Below are 22016 nucleotides of genomic sequence, written 5' to 3'. Positions count from 1 at the left end.
TTTTCCTCGATACATGATAGCACTTTTTGAATGATCCTTAATTACATTCCGGCTTTCACCAAGTATTCAATCTCATGAGGAAACAAAATCATCAATTCCAGCATGAGACATTTATCCCCCATCAGACCCAAGAAAGTCCACGATTTTACGTGGCAGTCTGAGCTTCAGTGGTACTATGAATATTTTCATTGGGGCCACTTTTTCTTTCTCGTCTGTCCAATCATCCCGCTTCCACTTGTTGTCAAATTCGTTGATCTGAAACTTGAGACGGCTATTCTGACTTTTTGCTCCCACATTGTGTATGGCTTGGCCATTACCGCCGGTATGTTGAATCCTTCCATTCTTTTAGAGATAGCAAACTGAAGTGTTTACCAGGGTATCACAGACTGTGGGCGCATCGGTCATACGCGGCATCCGCTTGGCTGCGATACTTGCTTGCCTTTATCGGGGCCGGCCAGTGCCAATGGTCGATCCTGTGGTGGTGTCGTCATCATCGTGCTCATCACCAACATACAGATACGGACAAAGATCCATACAATGCACGACGAGGTTTCGTCTTTTCTCATATCGGTTGGTTGATCGGACACAACCCCTCTTCGTGGGGTAAAGTGGATGTTTCCGACTTGGAACAAGATCCTGTTGTGCTCTGGCAACAACAATTTTATGTGCCTTTAGCCATCCTCTCCGCTGTCGTTATCCCTGTCTCTATTGCCCATTTTGGCTGGAATGATGGGAAAGGTGGCTACTTCTACGGCTGTTGTATCAGGCTCTTTATTAGCATGCATAGTACATTTTTAGTCAATTCGCTGGCACATGCAACGTGGGCTGGAACTCAGCCATTCTCCGAGTCAACGACTGCGCGCAACGTCCCATTGGTCGCTCTTCTCGCAGGGGGAGAAGGAAGCCATAATTTCCATCATGCCTTTCCGACAGACTATCGGAATGGAACAAAATGGTTTGAACCAGATTGGTCTGCTCGACTCATCAAGTTGTGTGAAAAGCTTGGGATTGCTTGGGATCTCAAAATGACCAAGCCATCTCATATAACAGAGGTTCGATCTCGCAAAGAACGGAAAGGTGGTCTACAACGAGGATCTGAGGGCCTTTCGGCTAGGCTAACTTCGCACTTGCCGAACATGGAATGGGGCACTTTCGCGGAGTTATGTGCTAGCGGTCGTCGTTTGATATGTATCAACGGCGTTGTCCATGATGTGTCGCATTTCATATATGACCATCCCGGTGGATCTCAGCTGATTGAAAGTTCAGTTGGCAGAGATGTGACAGAACTATTCTACGACGGCTCTCATCCTCATTCTCAAAATGCAAGAGAGATCCTTGTCGGAATGCAGATGGCCTTGATTCGTTCTTAATCGACCTGTGTATTGTCTATATTAAAATATGTACTTGGGAAGGATTTAACACAACGCTCAATAATATTCGCACATCACATAGTCGAGGTCAGCCAATGCGCACTGACTCGCGCATTAAGGAAACTCAGATGTAATTTAAACATGATTCTTTCAGGAATCATCTCTAATATATTTCGGATAATATATGGCTAACCACTTCATGTGAGTGGCTCTGAATGACCCATGCGTCCGTTGTTAAGAGCTCCGTGATTATAGCTCGTCAATGAATAATGGAAGTTTCTGGGGGTATTTTCATTCTTCATCATGTCTTGGTAAAGAAGGTGAGTTGAGACTTCCTATAAGGTTGCCGTCGGCTCCAGACGACCAGGTTAACGCTATCATCACGTGGTTCTGAACACCGGCACCACATTAGATCGTCAGTAGCTCCACACTGGCACCTCCCTCTCTTTCTCTACATATTGTTCTCCATCCACGTGCATATCACCGGTGTTTTTCGAGCGCAGGAATCTTTTCTTCATCGAGCATCCGTAATCTCAAGATCTCTCCCCAAGCTGTCTCCTGGTGTCTTACCATCCGCCGTCGCCTCTTGTGTCCCGGTCCCACGACCAGGTTGTTTCGCAAAGGCGAGTTAGCTCCTAACAGCTTGAACCCTTGAGCCAAGACCGTGACTCGCGAGACATATTACAACAGACTGGTCCGACTGAGTTCAATAGGTCGTGTCCCTTGACCGCCCCTCTCTGTATCTTGATCCACAGATATTATATCTGTTTACCGTTCTCCAGGCCGAGGTACGTATCCTCATATACAACTACGCCTTCGAGTCCCAGGCAATTCCTCAAACGATTGCCTTTGTGATCCTTCAAAATGGGACTGGAAACACTACCGGCCTGGCTTGAGGCAGCGCAGTGGCACGTCATTCGCCCTCTCTCAAACGTGCCAAATCTACTTCGAAGCTTTTCTGCTTCCCCTGCAGTTCCCGATGAATATGGATGGCTCGTTGCACCTTGCGACTGTGCGTAGCTCGCTTCGCACATATACATGGATCGGGCTTAGAGAGGAGTTTTGATTTAACGGGTCACATCTCAGCTTCAGACCCCTCACCTTCAACTTTGATGGCAAATTGACCGACCAACGAAAAAAGTCCGGCCCAAGTCGTACCCCTGTGCCTCCCAAGCTAAGGCCCATTGATTCCGAAGTGCCTTCAGAAGCACTTCTGGAATTCAGAATTGACGGTCAGCCTGAGCTGATTAGGGATGGATCTGCGGGTGAATACTATGATCTTCTCACATGGAAACTGCGGAAATTAGAGAAAGAGATATGCTGACTTTAGTGGATCGTCCAGCACTTTCGTTCATTAGAAAAAATGTCATTTTATTTTTGGGAGTGTGAGATGTACAGGATGATCGAGAACGGGTGAGAAGCAGGTGGTATTAGCTATATGCTACTATCTTCTGCTATCTGAGAGAGAGAGAAGAGGAAGGAAGAGAGAGCGTGGGAAGTGAGAGAAGAGGTACAGAGTCAGGTGACTGTGGTGACTAAGTGGGTACCTGATGTATGTACGCTCAATTTTCGACCAAGAGGAGCTTTCCTCATTCAGATATTGTCTGTTGCAACCTGGAGAGTTTCCTGGCTTTCCGGATCCAAATAGGATATTCAACCCATTTTCAGCTTGCCTGAAACGTCAAAACAGGAATAGGCCCGTGCAAAGTCGCGAAGAGGGAGGTCCCGAACGGGAATGGTAAGATTGCGGCCCGGAAGCGCTCAACCGTGGATAGATATCCGCGCCCTGTACGGGAAAGTATGACCTTCTCCCAACACCAGTTCTCGACAGCTCAACCTTGTCCCCATTCTTTTTGCACAGGTACCAGTTCACCCAAAAGACTTGCTTATTAGAGGGAAATCGGAATTCGTGTTGAAATCGACTCATCAGGTATGTAACCGTCTACCTGCTAGTCAGCCCATCGTCTGAGGTTCTAGCGATGTCTAAAAAATGACAGTAGAACACGCAGGATGTCTTACCAATACATCATAACAAATGATGGTCCGTACATCAAGAAGCTACCCAATGTTCTGGAACCTACTCTACCTGAAAATCCTGTTCCTGTCACAACAAGCGGAAGGGTGGAAGACACCCTGACCGAAGAAGAGCAGCGGAAAAATGCTCGCAGTAAACGGTTGAAGAAATGGCGATATGCCGTGGGCATTGTCATAGCTACCGTCTTCTTCGTTGGTCTGATAGGATTCATGGCATACGAAGCCTGGGATCACATGGTCGCTGAACCTCAAAGACAATTCAAGGCCAGCTCCATGGGTCCCAACGACACGATTACCGATATCAAAACAGATATTCTGAACAATGGACAAGCCTGGACGGAGATAAGCGCCAGTCTGTATGAATTTCCGGAGGCTTCTCCTGCTTCTGAGACTACTCGCCGACGCAGGTCTTCCTCTCATCAATGATGATGACTCTCCAGTCATTTTCTCGCGGAAAGTACTGCCAGCCTGAGACATCTGTTATGGATGCTCATGAGGAAGTAGAAGTTGTTGAAGATGGTATTGACGAGTGATTTGTGAGTTTGATGACTAACGTTTATTCTTATATGTCGGCCCATACTTTTATGTCGCACTTGAAGTTTCTGAGAAGCTTTTTATTTTATTTTATTTTTTATTTGATATTTTTGTTGATTTTTGGGCGACGGACTGACTGCCTCTTTGCTTGCTTTGTGTCGATATCAGCAGACACTGGCCATTGCTGTGTTATTGATGATTTCAGCTGATTGGAGTTTGATTTCTGTTTTTGTATCACAGATTCTGTCATGAGAATAGCAATACCAACAATATTCTTACAGAATGGAGTTGTTCTGCCTCGGGTGGTCATTGTATGTGGCCACTTGTTGTCTCGGGACCCGCGGGCCACGCACAGGCACGTGCAGCTCGCGATCGCCGGGCGGTGCTGTTACATACCGTAATGGTTCACCGCATATACTGCCACCAAATTACACCTATATACACGCACTTAGCTACGCAAATCGGCGGTCTGGACATTTCCATCGCGGTCGGCAGAGCGTGGTAATACAAGGTCGACACAGCTTTACCGCTGTTTACCGCAGACGTTTCACACCCCTCCACAAACATTCCCGTCCTTAAAAGGAGCTCCCTCGCTTCACCGTCCTTCCTGTCTTGCTCCGAATCTCCACAGGAACCCCTCGACGCCTCGACGAGGGCACCAATTGATCATGAGTGCGACAGCCAAGGACGTCGAGCTGTCTAGCGACATCGACTTCATCAAGACTCCCGCCGCAAAGCCCGCCGAGTTCGAGACCGGCCAGGACTGCGGAATTGCCCTGACCAACGTGAGTTTGCCATTGGCTCGTTTTCAGCCCAATGTGAAGCTTGCTAATCCCTCCAAAAAGTCCGCAGCTATCCACAATGCTCCCCTGCCCGCAGATGGCCCCGGAAACGAGAGCTTCTCCAACTACGTTCTAGGCGGCACCCTCGTCGGTGTCCCGGCTTTCGTCACCTACCTGCTCGGTGGTGGCTTCAAGACCTGGGTTTTCTTCGCTATCGTCCTGCTGCTTCCTATTCTCGTCGCTTTCTGGACCTATGCTTCCAGCTGCAGTCCCCGGACCAACACCAAGGTCAAGCTTCCTGGTCGCCCTGTCGAGCATTACATCACCTTCAAGCGCGAGGAGGACAAGGCGAAATGGAGTGGAAAGAACAAGGTCCCCCTGCAAACCTTCGCTGAAATGTATCTGGATGGTCTCGTGGACTTCAATGGTGATGTCCTCGAGGTTCTGGAGTACCGCCACGACTGGGCCAACTTCACCTTCACCTGGGAGCTGTTCAAGTTCATCGTCTTCACCTTCTTCGTCGATGTGATCTTCCACACCAAGGCTCAGGATGAGGAGCAAATCCGCCCCAACTACGATCGCGGTAACGACCACTACGCTTGGTTCCTTGGGCCCCGTATGATCTACACCTCCGGTATCATCTCCGATACCGAGAAGGAGGAGACTCTGGAAGAACTGCAGGATAACAAGATGGCCGTCGTCTGTGAGAAGATTGGCCTGAAGGAAGGCGAGACTATGCTGGATATCGGCTGTGGCTGGGGTACCCTGGCTAAGTTCGCCAGTCTCAACTACGGCGCCAAGGTTACCGGTCTTACCATTGCGGAGAACCAGACTGCTTGGGGTAACGATGCTCTTCGCAAGGCTGGTGTCTCTGACCAGCAGAGCCGCATCTTGTGCATGGATTACCGCGATATTCCCCGTACCAAGTACGACAAGATTACGCAGCTGGAGATGGGCGAGCACGTCGGTATCCGCAAGCTTACTACCTTCTTCCGTCAGTGCTATGATATGCTCAATGATGATGGTGCCATGTACGTTCAGCTGTCTGGTCTGCGTCAGGCTTGGCAGTACGAGGATTTCATCTGGGGTCTCTACCTGAACAAGTACATCTTCCGTGGAGCTGATGCCTCGACTCCTCTGTGGTATTACGTCAAGTGTCTGGAGCAGGCTGGCTTCGAGCTTAAAGGGTAAACGATCCCGCCAATCTTCGGTTGATCAATTACTAATAGCGAACAGAATTGATACCGTCGGTGTTCACTACTCCGGTACTCTCTGGAGATGGTACCGCAACTGGGTCGGCAACGTCGAGGCTATCAAGGCCAAGTACGGTCCCAGGTGGTACAGGGTGAGTGCTTTTTACTCTTTTTCTTTTGTGACAGTTACTAATCCCGTCTCAACAGATTTGGGAGCTCTTCCTCGCCTGGTCCGTTATTGCCTCCCGCGAGGGTATGGCTACCTGCTACCAGATGGTCGTTGTCAAGAACCTGAACTCGACTCACCGTGTCAACGGCATCTCCTCCCAGTTCGGTTTGGCCGGTGCCCTGGCTGCCAGCAAGGCCGCCGGCAAGAACAAGTTGCCTTAAACCCCTCGTCTTTGACAGGAAGTGGCGAGTAAGAAATATCCATAGTGCGTACCACTTGTTCCTCGCGCGGTGCGAACGCGGTGATGATGGAAGTTTCTTGTAAAATACAGTAAGTACTATAGACATGACGCAGTTACTCGGAATGAAATGAATCTTTTTTGGGCAAAAGCTTATTCTGGCGGACTACTCGTAGTGTGGAATGTGGCTCGGACTACTAATCGCGGAACAAAACATCAAGTGCAAAGGCAGGCATAAATAACCACCCTTTGTACCTCAATCCATTGTTAATCAACCACAGACTCGAAGACGATATTAATCCCACTCTTCGCCCACCCTCGAAATTGTTCTTGACATGCGAAAAACCTTCGCTCAAAATGAAAGAACATAAAGAACTATATACGCCCGAGGACCTAAAACACTCAACACCGTCAGTCCCCCAGCCCTCCACGTCGGACTAAACAATCGACTCGCTTCGCGCTACTACAAACAAGCGCCCCGACAAAACCGAATCACACACCCCAGAATCCTGTGCCTTCCGCGCAGCCCTCATACAACTCCCCAACAATTCAGTACACAAAACCCTCGAATCCGACCCCGACCTCTCCGCTAAAATAAACTCCTACACCTCTGTCACCCAAAAATAAAATCCCTTCTAGAGAACCAAATCGGCTCCTCCCCCGACCACACGAGTGTCCAGAAGTATTCATCTCACATTAGCCCCAGCGCAAATCACGATGTTATCCCCCGTACAGAGGCGGATCCGGTAACGGCTGCCATCCTAGAGGATCGTGAAGCATGTCTCGACTGTCTTTTCGAGATGGACCTTGTAAATCGTGGCTGCGTCGCGTATAATGAATATGGATGGTCCATCCTCACTGCAGCTGTCAAGACAGATGCGAGGATAGAATTTGGTACGATAGGAGATTTGGTGAGTCGATTCTGAAGTTTGCGGCAACTGCGCAGTAGTCTGCTTTGAGTGATGATTGTCTTTGGGAGATTGTTTTTTGGTGTGATAGTCTCACCGACTCTGAGATTCCGGAGCGTGTTGCGGGAGAAAACTGGATTCGCTTGATCGGTATCCGCCTTGCCAGATGTCTTCGGTGCATGTTGCGAATCGGCTTTTGACATTGGGTGTTGATGTTGCGAGGTTGGCGAGGGGACCGAGGGGGAGGTCTTGTTGACATGCTGCGGTAGTTTGTCAGAATGTTGTGTTTCTCACTTAGTTGAAGCTACGCTACGCTGTCCGGAGGCTGTGAATGTTCCAGATAGTAATGGGATCATCACGCCGTTGGTGTACGCTTTTTAGTTGGGGAAGAGGAGGTCTGTTAGCTGGTTTCTTGCGGAGTCGTCTACTGTTGATATCACGGGTAAGGAAACACATAACGTAATCGGTAAGCGAGCCGCGCATGTAAGCCAGTCGCGCACCCACCCCAAAACGCGTCTATGAATTAGCACTTAATTCATTCAACCACCCACCATGCCACCAATTCGTGCCAGAGGCTCTACAAATTCAACAGAGCAAGAGGGTAGGATATTATTAGCCATCCAGGCTATTAAAAATCAAGAAATATCCTCCGTTCGCAAAGCTGCGCGCATTTATAATGTGCCTGAAACTACACTTCGCGATCGTCGTCACGGCACCACAAATCGCGCGATTTCTCGCGCAAATTCGCATAAATTAACAGAAATCGAAGAGGAATCACTTCAAAAATGGATACTCTCTTTAGATGATTGCGGAGCAGCGCCCCGGCCATCTACTGTACGCGAAACTGCGAATCTTCTTCTCGCGGCCCGCGGAACTACACCAGTTCAAACCGTCGGAGAAAAATGGGTTTATAACTTCGTAAAACGACACCCAAGCCTATCATCCCGATTCTCAAGACGTTATAATTACGAACGTGCGAAGTGCGAAGATCCAAGAATCATTAGGGAGTGGTTTGATCTTGTTCAAAAAACCATTCTTCAATACGGCATCGATCCCGACGATATTTATAACTTCGATGAGACTGGTTTCGCGATGGGATTAACAGCGACCGCGAAGGTTATCTCGAGGGCTGAATACTACGGTCGGCGATCGCTTTTACAGCCCGGAAATCGCGAGTGGGTGACTACAATCGAGTGTACGAATGCTTCAGGGTGGGCGCTCCCTCCGTGTGTGATTTTTAAAGGCAAAGTTTTGATCGAGGGTTGGTTCGATAATCTTCCGATAGACTGGAGATTCGAGGTTAGTCCGAATGGCTGGACTTCCGATGAGATCGGCCTTCGTTGGCTCGAAAAGCTCTTTATTCCGTCGACTTCTTCGCGGGTGAAGGGAAGGTATCGACTTTTGATACTCGATGGTCACGGAAGCCATTTGACTCCGAAATTCGATGAACTTTGTGAAAAAAACGATATTATACCAATCTGTATGCCTGCGCACTCGTCTCACCTTTTACAGCCACTCGATATCGGCTGTTTTGCCGTGTTAAAGCGCTCGTACGGTCGGATAGTTGAAACGAAAATGCGGAACGGAATCAACCATATCGACAAACTTGATTTCCTCGAGGCTTATCCTTCCGCTCCGATACTATTATAAATAGCTTCAGAGCAGCTGGTTTGGTACCTTTTTCACCCGATCAAGTGATCTTAAAGCTTGATATTTGTCTTCGAACCCCGACCCCCCCTCCGAGCCGGGATAGCGAATCAAGCCAGAATTTTACACCAAAAACCCCTTTTACCGATAAACAAGTACGTCGGCAAGCTTCATCAATCAAAGCTTTACTTCGTACGGGGTCTCGAAGTCCACCAAGCCCATCAGATCGAGCGTTAAACCAGCTTATTAAAGGCTGCCAACTTTCGATGCAGAGCGCTACTTTACTAGCGGAGGAAGTCAAAGGATTACGGGCGGAAAACGAGAAGAAGAAACAAAAACGCACTAGATCTCGCAGGCAGATGCCTTCCACTGAGGGCCTCTCGGTTTTCGAGGCCTCTGCATTAACAATGCAGTAGCAGCAAGCAATTGAACCCGCTCCACCCCCCGGGGATGGAAGGCCTTCGGAGGGTTTACAGCCACCTACGCGGGCCCAGCGAGGATGTGGAATATGTAGGCGCCCGGGACATAGAAGGGAGACATGCCCAGATAGACCAGCAAGTTAGCTGAATTAGATTAATAGCGTTTTTGTTGAAATAAATGCATTTAAAATTAATAGGTTGCTTAAGGTGCGCGACTGGCTTACATGCGCGGCTCGCTTACCGATTACGTTAATGTGTCTGTTAGATCTGTGTTGAATACGGCGCTCGAACCCCGAAATGAGAATTGTGTGGTCATTCTCTCTGTCCGTAACGCACTCTGGCTATGAGCAGTTTTCTGGAGATATTTCGGTTATCGTGCATATGATTGAGACGATCATTGCGAGCCTTATCGCGGGGGGAACGAATTTCGGTATCCGAGTCAAGAATGGATTCATCAACAAATCGTAAAGACAGGGTCTCTGGACAAAATATAAAGACTGGATGGTGCCAAAATGTCAGATTTTCATTGAGAATGCCCCAGTGAGACTTTTTCACAATGCCGACCGAGTATCGAAGCTGCGTCAGAAAGGCTCAAGGGAACAGGATGGGGTTTTGCAACATTGTTTGACGATCAATTCTGTTACGAAGAGTGAGGCTTCGCTCGGGTGAGAACTTCTGGTTACCGTATGAGGCATTGTTATTAATACTATAAGGTGAGTGCAATGATCGAATGCACTACCTCAATTACATGCGCCTGAGTCTAAATCAATTTCATTCGCGACAATCATCTTCAAAACTTGGTTGAAACCGAATTCTATACATAAACTATATCATCACCTTCATCCACACTAGTTGTGATCATCTCCCTTAGTCTCAGCGAGACCCAGACATTCCGCCATATTAAAAAAAATATCAATAGAATTATAAACTCCCCCAAAGAGCTCCTGGCAAGGGCCCTGAGCAAACACAGGCACATCGGTCAAAGAGTGGACGCCTTCGTCCGCGGAGACAGGGAGAGTACCGTTAATCAGGAATCCAGTCACGGCATCCTTGTAGTTGGCATAGTACCCATTCTTTTTATCCTTGGCTGCTTCCGCCGGAGTACGCGGACCCTCGTTGTGAACCTGGTAGTTTTCGCGGTGGTCGGGAAATGCGACGACGCCTGCGTGCAGGGTGTAGCGTGGGTCCCACCGGGCTGGAAAGTGGACGCCCTCAGAGTAGCGCAGAGACTTGGGTCCGTCGACTGTGTATTGGGAGAGACCAGAGTTCTGGTAGTAGCCGACTGCATTGCGCTTGCTGCGGTCGTCTTCTTGTGCGTCGAGGTAGTCTGTATCCACGGAGCCGGTTACGTCAAAGCCGTGGCCGTGGTCGGCAGTCACGACGATGAGGGTATCCTCTAGTTGGTCGAGTTCTTTCAATTTCTCGATGGTTGCACGAACGGTGTCATCGAGCTCGAGGAGTTCGCCAAGAGACCGGTCGTAGTCGAGGGTGTGCATTTGCTTGTCGATGCTGGCTGCCTCAGACATGAGGAAGAATCCGTCGTCGGCGTGGCGCTCGTGCAGCACGTCAATTGCTTTTAGTGTCATGTCCTTGAGACCTGGGAGGTCTTCAGCGTCTCGCTTCGAGCCATCGGGGTAGTTGCTTTGGTTTTGGAGGTTGGCCTGGTAGACGTTGCGGTCCAGCCAGGTGGCGAGATTGGAGGTCTGGAAGACACCTAAGAGCTTTTCGTCGCTGGGCGCATTGTGAAGGGCGGTGTTGTTCCACGCAACGTTGTATCCCTTCTTGGCGAAGAGATCGTAGTAATCGCGATGGCTGTCTTCACTGGTAAGGAAGTTCTCCGCGCCAGCTCCGAGAAGAACATCAGGTCCATCCCAGTTCGTCCACTCGTACTCCGTCAGACCCTCGTAATAAGCTGTGATGACATGGTCATACTTTCCACGATCACTGGTGTGGGCAGCCAGTCCGGCAGGAGTCGCATCGGCCAGGAAAGCAGTTGACACAATGCCAACACCGCCATCGGGGTATCGACGGCGGAATACCTCGACGATGTTTTCGAATTTTGGGTCATCGAAGGGGTCGCTGGAGGAGTCGACGTAGACATTCAACGCATTAACTGTGGTCTTGTGGCCGGAGTACAGCGCGGTGGCGGAGTTGGCCGAGTCTGTGATGAACGAGTCCATGGAGTGTGTCATCTGGTGACCCAGGACGGGGAACTTGTCTAGCGCCATCTTGGTCATGTACTTCCCGTTGATACTGCGATGAGCCATGAGGCGTGCGGCAGTAATCATGTTTGTCGTCATGCCGTCTCCAACGAACAGAATGACATTCTTTGCGCGCCGCTTGCTAGGCAGATCACGCACGACCCAGTTGGCTACTGTCTTCTCGTTGCCGTAGTAGCTGAGAGTAGCTTCGTACTCTCCGGGCTCGTAGAGGGCCACCCGTCTATAGGCCTTGGCCGTGACATTGACGAGCGAGGGCTGATTCGCATCCTGGGCGAAGAGATCTGACTATGGGTTAATTGGCTGATCAATAAGAACAGAATTTCGAAACCATACCTTCATACCAAGTGAAGTTCCACCTCTCCAGCTCAGGCTCCTCGACTTTGAAATACTTGGCAGCATGGATGGCATGACCACCTTTTTTCGAGATAGTGAACTTGAAGTCTGCATCCGGCTCCCCAACACGCGCCTCGGACCCATTAATAGGGGAATGAACCTCGAGGCGGATATCGAAGAATTGACCAGGGAGGAAATCCGCCCTGTTCATGCACTGTCAGCAGAAGTAGATACCCTAAAAAACGGGGTTCATACTGGTCCGGGGGAAACACGCAGCCCAGATCGGGACACCCACCCAGCCGTTGAAAGGTCTGGGCTGCCGTGTATGAAACACTGCATGCCACTGCTAAGATCGACCGGGCCCGCATGATGATCGCCTAATCAGATGATGTCGAGGACAGAGAACGTGAAAGCGAAAGCAACAGACACAGGCCTCTTAAATAGATCGGCCAGACTAAACGATTGAGGCGCAAGCTCAACATCCTGCTCGCTTGATTCACGGAAAACAGCACCACGCGCCAAGCGACTGCCGTGCGAGGGAAGCAGGTCCAATCTCCGACGCATCTTGGCCGCCAGGAATCCGGTTTTCCGACTGGAAGCTGCACGCCCAATGCTCGCAGGTCACATCGCAGGCGTTGAATAGCAAGATCAAATAGGATAGACGCACTGTCTACACGTGCGGCACTGCCGAGTGATGTGTGGGAGGCTTGGGAGTCTTGGAAGTCTTGGAAGGCTTGGAAATATCTCTTGGCTGTCCGCCCGGTGGAACCTTGTCTCGCGGCGAGACTGGTCCGGTCGGGAAGGCTCTGGTATCCCCCTGTGGGATATCGTCGGAAGCCGACTGGTAAGCGGATATTTTGTGGTATTTGGTCTGACCACCTTCCATGTGGCGACAGGGGTTGGTTGGAGGTCTTTCATCGCATGGCAGGCGTGCCTTTGGCCCCGTGCGTCTCCGCCTCTTGGCATGCCAGCCTCGCGGTATACCTATCCCCTGGCCTGCAATGAAAACACTCAATCTCGATGAGTACCTGGGTAGAATCGACTTCGGAATTGCATAAATTTAATTCTTAGCCAGTATAAGCCTCTAAGACATAAGTGCCTCTATATTTAGTGAAACATGGGACATTCATCGGTAGAAAAGCAACAAAGCTACCTAATCCGTGATACACTTTCGGTTCTGCTGGTTTTGAATTATCACGTTGCGTCACGTCTTACATCAAAAATATGGAACATTTAATAGTCGAGTTCGCTCTCTTCAGCGATAAAATAAAAATCGGTGTCAGGACATCAAAAAAGTCTGGGCGAAGCAAAGAACTTAAGTGAGGTTACATCCCGACGGCCGTGACAGCATCGCGAGACAAGTCGATGACATCGGGACCCACACTACACTCTCCAAAGTTCACCACGCCTCGCGATATTTATGTTTAAAATTTCAAGTGCGTGCAACTCCGATAAAGATCCCAGTCATTGATTCTTGCGATATCTTGTAACTTCGGAGGTACTGTGAGAATATTGAATCTGACAATCCGTGATCTGTTAACTAATGCGACCTCACAGATCCCTCGATATGCAGTTCCTTTCCATCACCGCCATTATCATGGCTTGCGCCACTATTGCAATCACCGCGCCCGTGGCTAGAGAGGGCTTTATTGCTGAGGTTGCCGATGTCGCCTCGGGAAAGCGAAGCGCATCCCCTTCGAGAATGTCGGTGCCAATAGCCCTGACGGCATCGAGATTGGGAATATCCTTTGAAAGGAATCCCCGGTTAGGAAAATCTTTCAGACGAAACCGAGGAGCTAAATGGGTAAGTGAATACTGGAATAACTTTAGTTATTACGTTCTCACAAGGAGATAAGACCATAGTTCAACATCAAGACATAATAGCGATAATAGTCGAATCCAATGTCATACTCGTACTTGTGTCGTCCTGTCTTCTTTTATTCTCCAATTCCACGTTCATGCCAACTCAATTTCAACAGAGTAGATACATTCGCAATCAACTTCGTGCTTTCCAGAACGCTGGGGGAGACATCGCCACCAGGAATATTCATCCATCGGGTCAGGAGATCATGCACATGTGGACCAATGTCCAGGATGTCGCGGGATATGAGATGTCCTAATGCGGGAACTCGAGAGGCGGCAAGGGTGATGAGTATGACAGATGCCATTCTAGTATCATCAGCTTTCTATTTTGACGGTGTAGAGCCGAAGAATCATCTCACGATAAAGAACAGATCCAAGTATCAACCATAATCGTATGTGGTAAACTTCGCAGATTCTGCGCATGCATCCAGCACGCTTCTAGACAGAGTCGTGATCCTTCATATACGATCGGTGAGCATTGTTCCAGTCCGGCTTTATTTGACAGCGCCCACGTTAGATACGGGCGATAGATCACGCTTTTGCAGGTTAGGTAGCGTTGGCGGAGAAAGGCACCTTCGGTGGAACGTGTTGGCTCGAGGTTCACGACGAATTGGAATTTGAACGGGAGAAGGTCTTTCCACTCTTCTAGCTGATACCCGAGCTCCGAGACAACGGATGGGAATTGTTGGTTGTCGAATCCTACACCTGCATCGCGGGCGTATAGAAGATCGTGGACGCGGTTCAAGAGTCGACGCATTGATATGCATGCGAGGAAATAGAGGGATGATTGTTCTTGGTCAGCTTGGGACTCTTGGGTGCAATATTCGCTTGGGAGGGGGATCGACGATTCGATCTCGGCGATCCCGGTTTGAGGAAGGGCTGACAATTCTGCGAGAAAGTCGCTAAAAAGAAATTAGATGACTGATAGTGCGTTCATTATGTACACTTACCTTTCGAGGATGTAGCAAGACCAGAATACTCGGCGAAGACACTCTGCCTGCGCAGGATTTTGTTCCTCGACTTCGTAGGATAGCAGAAGTCTGCATTTGGTTGCGGCTGCACTGATGAATGACCACGCTTGAAGGGGCCTCTGAAGAAAAGAGAAGTAGAGCCTTTGCTGGGCGTTAGAAGAGGAGGACTGCAATAAATTCGTGCAGATCTTATATCGAGAGTCATACCCAGCAAAGAACAAACATTGAACCGCCTCCGCCGTGAACTCGGCTTGCACCAACGAGATTCTTTTGAATGCACAGTCAAAAAATAGCGTACCGAGTATTCGCTGCTCGTTTTGGAATTCTTCAATATTTCCATCGTGAATTTCCTTAGTTGCGACTGATTGCACAAGGGCGCTCGCACACCCTAGCGCCATGATTAGCAATGCCAGACAGGATTCCGTAGTCTCCTGAAAATTGCCATGAATTATGTGTGCTTCCAGTTCACGAGTTTTGGATCTAGTCATTGTTGGATACCAGAAGTTAATTCCACGCTCGAAACATCGGATAACCCTTTCCACCTCTCTCTTGGTACAATAAGGCTGGCTCATGGGGGATTGTGGCATAAATGGATAGCGCTTATTCTCAAGATGGAAAACAGAGAATTTGCTCTCTTTAATTAGATTGCGAAACTCGGCGAAATGTGGCCATGAGAGTATGGACTCGGTCGTCGACGCGTGAAGTGGCGATATGATTGCGTTGGAAACGTGATCCGGAGACCCTGCGGCGCGATTTGCATTGCTGACAGTACCTGGAGAAATAGCAACTTGAGGGGATGTTACAGAAGCAGCATTTTCCGAGCTGCGGTGAGATGATTGTGCCTGCCGCCATTGAGTAAGAGAACAATTATACACGGAATTGTGACAAACCAGCTGTGCTGAGAGCTGCTGTAACAGGTTTTCAGTCCGTATTGCAACATCTAGAATCATGTCGCTTTTGCTCTTGCTGCTTTACTTTAGTCAAATGCTTTTTAGATTTCTGTTTCATGGGTTTGGGACACACTTGACGGCTTCAGCTCCATATACACAGGCTGTCTCGCTTTGGACGCAGGTCGTGCATGACGGTCGTCGTCCATCGCACCTAATGACGACCTGCATCAGAATCCGAAGGTTTATTGGCGAGAACAAGTGAAAACGGGCATATCAACCTCACTTTTCGATATCGACAAGGATCGCACTGCATGACAATAATCAGTCGGTTGTCGAAAAATCAGAAACCATGAAACCATACCGCTAGGGAAGTCCGCTTCCGTTTATGTCTCTCATCCTCTTGCCCGGGGGAGAGCATTTTGACGACAGGAATGTGAGGAAGTTGCAAAGAGAGGAGGTGTAGAACTCGCGGCTGGGCTGCACCCCGCATGCCGCTAAACCCTTTACAGATTTGCTGCGTGAGAACATCAACCACCGTTCAGTTCAAGGCCATAGGGACATTTGTTCTTAGCCAGGGTCATATTTACGAACTAAATATCTGTCTTTGAGTACAGCAAATTCAATCTTCTGAACTTGAAAAACCGAGGGCAGTGTGGGCCATCTAGCCTGCACTGCTGCTTTGAAACGCTAACTTCCCAACAAACTTGTACTCCCTCCTTCTTCTTCCTCCTCCTCACAGCACACACCACAGCAGCGAAAAGTCCCTTGACCCCTACGCAACAATCATGAACGGGTAAGTGCATCTAGTTCAAAGTTTCCTACATGCTTTATGATGGCACTGCCGTTGGGAAGGCAAAGCAGGGCGATGCAGATGGTGGGACCCTCCAACCATCATGCACCCCTTAGCTGCCGGCTCTCTCATGTGAACCTTCCCATCGGGATATATTCCCCTCCGGATTTGATCTCCCCGAGGGCTTTTCTCCTTGGGCTGAAACGGATATTCCTTATACTATCAACATCCCACTTCTGGCGACTCAATTCCAAACTCCGGTACGTCTTCAAATGGTTCCCCATCCGAAACCTCGTCACTACAGCTCGCTTCTCTCGAATTCACTCATTCCAACAAGCACAAGCAGAGCAAAGGCCACCTATAACCTGTGTGAGAGCATCGATATACCGCAATTTTGTTGGTGGTACAAATCGAAGGCGCGATGATGCCGGAGCAGCGGGCTTTGTACAAAGCCAAGCTTACTCGAGGGACGAATTACGGGCAATGACTGAGATGGACCAGGCGCTGATGAGAGACATCCTGTACTTTGAAGAAGGGCTGGGAGAAATGTACTGCCTTTAAGTGAAAAATCTCTGAAATCCACGAAGAAGCGTGAAAGTTTCAAATGCATTTGGAAACTTTTTCGATTCAGGCTACTTATTCAGGGAGCACTCCTTGAAATCGCGACGTCATTCAAAATTCCATACCGCGAAAGTAATTAAACCTCTGCTCGCACATCGCGGCCATCTGAGACTTCAAGTGTTCGCAGAACAGTGCCAATATCGCGTTTCTCGAGACTCTTCTTGACAGGATTCGGCGCAGAAAAGACCTCTTCAAGTTCCTCCAGGGTGCGCTCCTTAGTCTCTGGGAACCAAAAATAGATGACAACAGTTTCGATCAGGTCCCACGCAATAAACACCGCGTAGAAATAGTATTTCAACTTCGCAAAAGCGGGACCAGAACTGTAGGAGATAATTGCGCTGCTGATGTTGGACAGTAAATTGCCGACGGCAGTTCCTTTGCACGTGTGTTGGTTGACAGCGTCTCGGCGATGTACATACTCTGCAGCGGCGTCCACCCGAATGAGAACACGATACCGAAGAGATAGATGAATGCGACTGACGTATTGGCTGCGCTCGCGTTGTCGGGGTTGTCAACCGACATCTTTGACGTGCCCAGGATGACAGCGAAAGCGGCAGAACAGAAGAGAAGAGAGTAGATCATCAGCGGTCGTCTTCCAATGCGATCGGTAAGTCCTGCACCAGAAACAGCAGCGAAGAGACAGATGACCGGGTAGATGGCGTTCAACATCAGTTGCGTGTTAACAGAGTCAATGCCAGCATTCTCCACCATGACAGGGAGATAGTAGCCTGTCAGACTGTTTCCAGATAATTGACCGAAACAAGCCATACCGGCAACGCAAATGAACCGACGACGAGCTGAATGTGTATTGAATAGCTCGCGATACTCCCACCACTTCTTACTGCTGTCCTCCACAGTCACAGAAATCTGATGCTGCATCTCCTTAATCTGGAGTGCGACGATTGGATGACTCGAGTCACCTTCGCCGTGGTACCGTGCGAGAACTTGGATAGCCTCGTCCACGCGATCCTGTGCCATCAGCCAGCGCGGTGACTCGGGTAAGAACCAGATGCTGAACGCAACGATCACGGAGGAAATCAGTTGGCACCAGATCGGGATCCGGAAGCCGTTGGATGCTGTGATTTTTTGACAGCCATAGACGACCCAGCTTGCGACAATAGATCCCACGTACCAGGTGCAGTTGTAGAGGCCTGTTAAGGTACCGCGCCACACTGGATGCGCCATTTCTGAGACATAGCATGGGGCACTGACGCAGCAGAAGCTGACGCCGAAGCCGAGGATAAACCGACCTGCGAGGAACATTCCGTGGTTCACGGCCGGTGCTTGCACGCATGTTCCTACGATGATGATTGCTGCGCCGATAAACATGCCTTTGCGGCGACCGAGGAGATCGTTGGCGGGGCCCGAGAGAAGGACGGCAGGGATCGAGCCAATATTATAGATTGCAAAAACGAGGCCAGTTCCAGAGGAGGCAGTTTTCCTGATACATATTGTCAACATCGATGTCGGGGTGAACTTTCGAAATCCGTTTTCTTACATATGGAAGTACTGCTGATATGTAGTCATTGCATTGACGCCTCCCATGAGAGACCCATCATACCCATTCAAGCAGCCGCAGAGATAGGCGATTGTCAGGCAGCCATAAAGACGAAACATGTTTGGCGTCCATGGACTGCATTTGGTAGACTCGACGGCCTCGGCTAGTTGAATCGCCTCACTCGTTTCTTGCAGGGTGATTTCTTTGGTTTCCACCCCGTCCTTGCCCACCTCGACGTGTTCCCGGAGTGGTTTAGATGGATCCATGTCTGCGCTTCCAAGATGAAAACCCGAATGATGATTGTCGCAACCCGCACTCAACTATTGTAGTCATAAATTGCGGGTTGCAGTGCAGAGCTGGTGGAGCTCAGATGATCAGCGGTGCATGGGGTTATTTAAGATGTTCGTATGGTGTCCTGCCGCCTGTGCTGGTGGCATGAGAATCCGGGGTGGAACGAGATCCATGGTCACTCAGTACGAGGCAAGCCTCCAAATCAAGGCTTTTCGCGGTGGCACGCATGCTGGACCCGGCTCGCGTTTCCCCGACTGGCTGACGTGTCTCGCCATTGACATATTTTGGCGCTTAGCCAAGGGGTCATGTCCTTTCCTGAGCTGCCCGGCTTGCGCTAGCATTCCAGTCGAATACAGAACTCATGCTGAAGTAAAGCCACGAATGCTCTCCCCGCTCCCTCGGTTCCGACATCCCCGAGTTTTATTTTTGCAAACAAAATTTGGTTAGCGCCTTTTGGCGTCGCGGGGTATTTAGCCAAGTCCAATTAGGCCGTCAGAGTATACCCCACTTACTGCCCTTTGGCTTTGGGTTTTTTGGGGGGAAGGGGGGGAATACTTCTTTCGTTTTTGTAAGACATGATGACACATCTCCAAGTTCTGTCGGTCGTTGAAGTCTAGACAGACTTGAAGACAATGGGAAAGCGCGTGCGACTCATCCGCATGTGTAGATCACGTGGAGATCCGCCTCGAAGGCAGCTACCGTGCTAATCCAGCAAAGGCTAGAACCGCGAAGAGGTGTGGGCCCATCGCTAGATCTACTGGGCCTTTTCTAAACAGATCAGGTATCGGTGTCCCAAACAAAGATCACATCAAGTAGTTATAGATACTTGACCAATAGAAGCTCTGGATTGGGCTCCAGAATCTGCAGAATGGTCGTCCACTACACGTAACCAGACTCATGTAGTGGATTTGGTTGAAAACAACAAATTTGAAATTCGACGACCGGCCAGGTTGAACTCTTTAAGAATGTCACACATTCCCAAGTCTTCCAAATATCTTCTCTGATTTCTTTTCTCCTACCTATCCACCAACACAGCATGGCAGAGATTCAAGATTACACCAAGGCCCTGGAAGTCCTTCAGGAGTATCCTTCGCGCGATGGCCTCCACGTCGACACTCTCCTCGACTCAGACAAGCGCGGGGCATTGACTTACAATGACTTTCTCATCTTGCCGGGATACATTTGTATGACCAACCTCGAAAGTTCTCTTGTTATCATATTTCTAATGGCATCACCAGCTTCGCCGGCATCCGACGTCGTGTTGGATACAAAAGTGACCAGACGATTCACCCTGAAAGTACCCCTCCTGTCTTCCCCGATGGACACCGTGACCGAACATAACATGGCAATTCACATGGCTCTTCTCGGGGGTCTCGGTGTTATCCACAACAACTGCTCACCAGATGAGCAGGCTGAGATGGTTGAGAAGGTGAAGCGGTATGAGAACGGCTTTATCCTAGACCCTGTCGTGCTTTCTCCCCACGCGACCGTCAAGGATGCGAAACAGCTAAAAGCAAAATGGGGATTCGGGGGTTTTCCAGTGACTGGTAAGTGGCTTTTGAATGCTCTAATCAAAGACAATTCCCTTTTCTGAGATTGCTGACGATAATGGGCTATCACAGAAAAAGGCACACTCCACTCAAAGCTCCTCGGAATTGTTACAAGCAGAGATGTCCAGTTTCATCGGCAGAATCAAGACCCTGTTACAGCTGTCATGTCGAGAGAACTTGTCACTGCGCCCGCAGGCACAACACTCATCGAGGCAAACGATATTCTCTGCAGCTCGAAGAAGGGAAAGCTTCCGATCGTGGACAAAGACGGTCGATTGATCGCCCTGCTTTCGCGGAGCGATCTGAAGAAGAACATTCACTATCCACTAGCATCAAAGACCCAATCCAAACAGCTTCTCTGCGCGGCTGCTATTAGCACCCACGACGCAGACAAAACCCGATTGCAAAAGCTTGTGGATTCCGGCCTCGATATTGTTGTCGTTGACAGCAGCCAGGGAAATAGCAAGTACCAGACCAATATAATCAAATACATCAAGCAGACATTCCCCAAGCTTGACGTCATCGGAGGTAATATTGTGACTCGTGAACAGGCTGCGGTACTTATTGCTGCCGGTGTCGACGGACTGAGGATTGGAATGGGTAGTGGCAGTGCCTGCATCACGCAAGAGGTCATGGCTGTTGGCCGCCCCCAGGCTGCGGCCGTCCGAAGTGTATCTTCATTCGCCGCTCGATTCGGTGTTCCTACCATCGCCGATGGCGGAGTTCAGAACCTGGGACATATCGTGAAGGGCCTTGCATTGGGCGCTTCGGCGGTGATGATGGGGAGTTTGCTTGCCGGAACGACTGAGTCTCCAGGTGAATATTTCGTCAGCAATGATGGACAATTGGTGAAGACTTTTCGTGGAATGGGGAGCATTGCAGTAATGGAGGACAAAGGGGAGAGCGGCGCGAATGCTGGTGCTGCGCGATACTTTTCAGAGAATGACAAAGTGAAGGTCGCGCAGGGTGTGGCGGGCTCAGTCATTGACCGCGGCTCGATCACCCAGTATGTGCCCTATCTTGTGGCTGGCGTGCAGCATTCCTTGCAGGACATCGGTATGGTAAGCCTCGAGGCTCTTCACGCTGGGGTGGATCTTGGAAACGTGAGGTTTGAGATGAGAAGTGCAAGCGCACAGGCAGAGGGGAATGTGCATGGCCTGTATAGCCACGAGAAAAAGCTGTACTCCTCTTGAGCTGCAACTGAATGTTTGAACTAGGCCCAAATGAGAAAAGTATTTTACTGGGCAAGACAAATATCACTCAGACCGAATAGGAATACCAAGTGCCCGAACCGAATTACTTTACTCTTCTATTTTTCCAAGCTCAGGTCACCGACATGAAGTTGATTGAATAAAAAGGAAATCCATAGTGGAAGCTGCCAAAGAGTTCCAGAGAGGCAAAATCTGCCCTGCATGCTTCTCGCTGCACTATTCCCAAAATGGCAGGGGGTTAGCCAGGGCGTCTCGGGGCTATCGGGACCGAACTCTGGGGTCAGATCGAGCCATTCAACACACCCCTGCTATACCTGGGAGCATTGGCAAGCGGGGTAGGAAGAAGCAAATTCTTGAACTTGATTAAATGCTGGGTGGTCTACTCCACATCGATGAAATGACTTGTCCGGTGGGCGAGACCCATTTGGTGTTGTGGACAGCGTCCATGCAACATGCGCGATCCACCCAATATTGCCTCAGCT

General features: G+C 49.6%; 8 protein-coding genes across 8 annotated transcripts; 4 read left to right on the top strand and 4 right to left on the bottom strand.

Moving 5' to 3' along the window:
• Positions 1-102: 102 nt before the first annotated feature.
• Positions 103-1370, top strand: N7532_000200 (acyl-CoA desaturase; the record flags this gene model as incomplete). Its single annotated transcript, XM_056612704.1, has 2 exons — positions 103-322; positions 376-1370. The coding sequence occupies 2 exons, from the start codon at positions 103-105 to the stop codon at positions 1368-1370; spliced, it is 1215 nt and encodes a 404-aa protein (XP_056479928.1).
• A 2010-nt stretch (positions 1371-3380) lies between these two features.
• Positions 3381-3830, top strand: N7532_000199 (uncharacterized protein; the record flags this gene model as incomplete). Its single annotated transcript, XM_056612703.1, has 1 exon — positions 3381-3830. One exon carries the CDS (start codon positions 3381-3383, stop codon positions 3828-3830), a length of 450 nt encoding a protein of 149 aa, XP_056479927.1.
• A 776-nt stretch (positions 3831-4606) lies between these two features.
• N7532_000198 (uncharacterized protein) lies at positions 4607-6303 on the top strand (the record flags this gene model as incomplete). The annotated part of the gene is made up of 3 exons (XM_056612702.1): positions 4607-5907; positions 5957-6065; positions 6121-6303. 3 exons carry the CDS (start codon positions 4607-4609, stop codon positions 6301-6303), a joined length of 1593 nt encoding a protein of 530 aa, XP_056479926.1.
• Positions 6304-10142: 3839 nt separating this feature from the next.
• On the bottom strand, positions 10143-12217 carry N7532_000197 (alkaline phosphatase; the record flags this gene model as incomplete). The annotated part of the gene is made up of 3 exons (XM_056612701.1): positions 10143-11797; positions 11850-12052; positions 12105-12217. 3 exons carry the CDS (start codon positions 12215-12217, stop codon positions 10143-10145), a joined length of 1971 nt encoding a protein of 656 aa, XP_056479925.1.
• Positions 12218-12230: 13 nt separating this feature from the next.
• On the bottom strand, positions 12231-12413 carry N7532_000196 (uncharacterized protein; the record flags this gene model as incomplete). Its single annotated transcript, XM_056612700.1, has 1 exon — positions 12231-12413. One exon carries the CDS (start codon positions 12411-12413, stop codon positions 12231-12233), a length of 183 nt encoding a protein of 60 aa, XP_056479924.1.
• Positions 12414-13786: 1373 nt separating this feature from the next.
• Positions 13787-15633, bottom strand: N7532_000195 (fungal specific transcription factor domain-containing protein; the record flags this gene model as incomplete). Its single annotated transcript, XM_056612699.1, has 3 exons — positions 13787-14018; positions 14072-14614; positions 14663-15633. 3 exons carry the CDS (start codon positions 15631-15633, stop codon positions 13787-13789), a joined length of 1746 nt encoding a protein of 581 aa, XP_056479923.1.
• A 1427-nt stretch (positions 15634-17060) lies between these two features.
• Positions 17061-18748, bottom strand: N7532_000194 (uncharacterized protein; the record flags this gene model as incomplete). Its single annotated transcript, XM_056612698.1, has 3 exons — positions 17061-17359; positions 17404-18425; positions 18483-18748. 3 exons carry the CDS (start codon positions 18746-18748, stop codon positions 17061-17063), a joined length of 1587 nt encoding a protein of 528 aa, XP_056479922.1.
• Positions 18749-19809: 1061 nt separating this feature from the next.
• On the top strand, positions 19810-21516 carry N7532_000193 (uncharacterized protein; the record flags this gene model as incomplete). The annotated part of the gene is made up of 3 exons (XM_056612697.1): positions 19810-19957; positions 20012-20320; positions 20396-21516. The coding sequence occupies 3 exons, from the start codon at positions 19810-19812 to the stop codon at positions 21514-21516; spliced, it is 1578 nt and encodes a 525-aa protein (XP_056479921.1).
• Between the last annotated feature and the right edge of the window lie 500 nt (positions 21517-22016).

This window comes from Penicillium argentinense (genome assembly GCF_028826775.1).
Source record: "Penicillium argentinense strain IBT 30761 chromosome Unknown utg000001l_segment0_segment0, whole genome shotgun sequence".
NCBI classification, from domain to species: Eukaryota; Fungi; Ascomycota; class Eurotiomycetes; order Eurotiales; family Aspergillaceae; genus Penicillium; species Penicillium argentinense.
The sequence above is the reverse complement of the archived record's forward strand: the minus strand, read 5'-3'. Positions and strand labels throughout refer to the sequence as shown.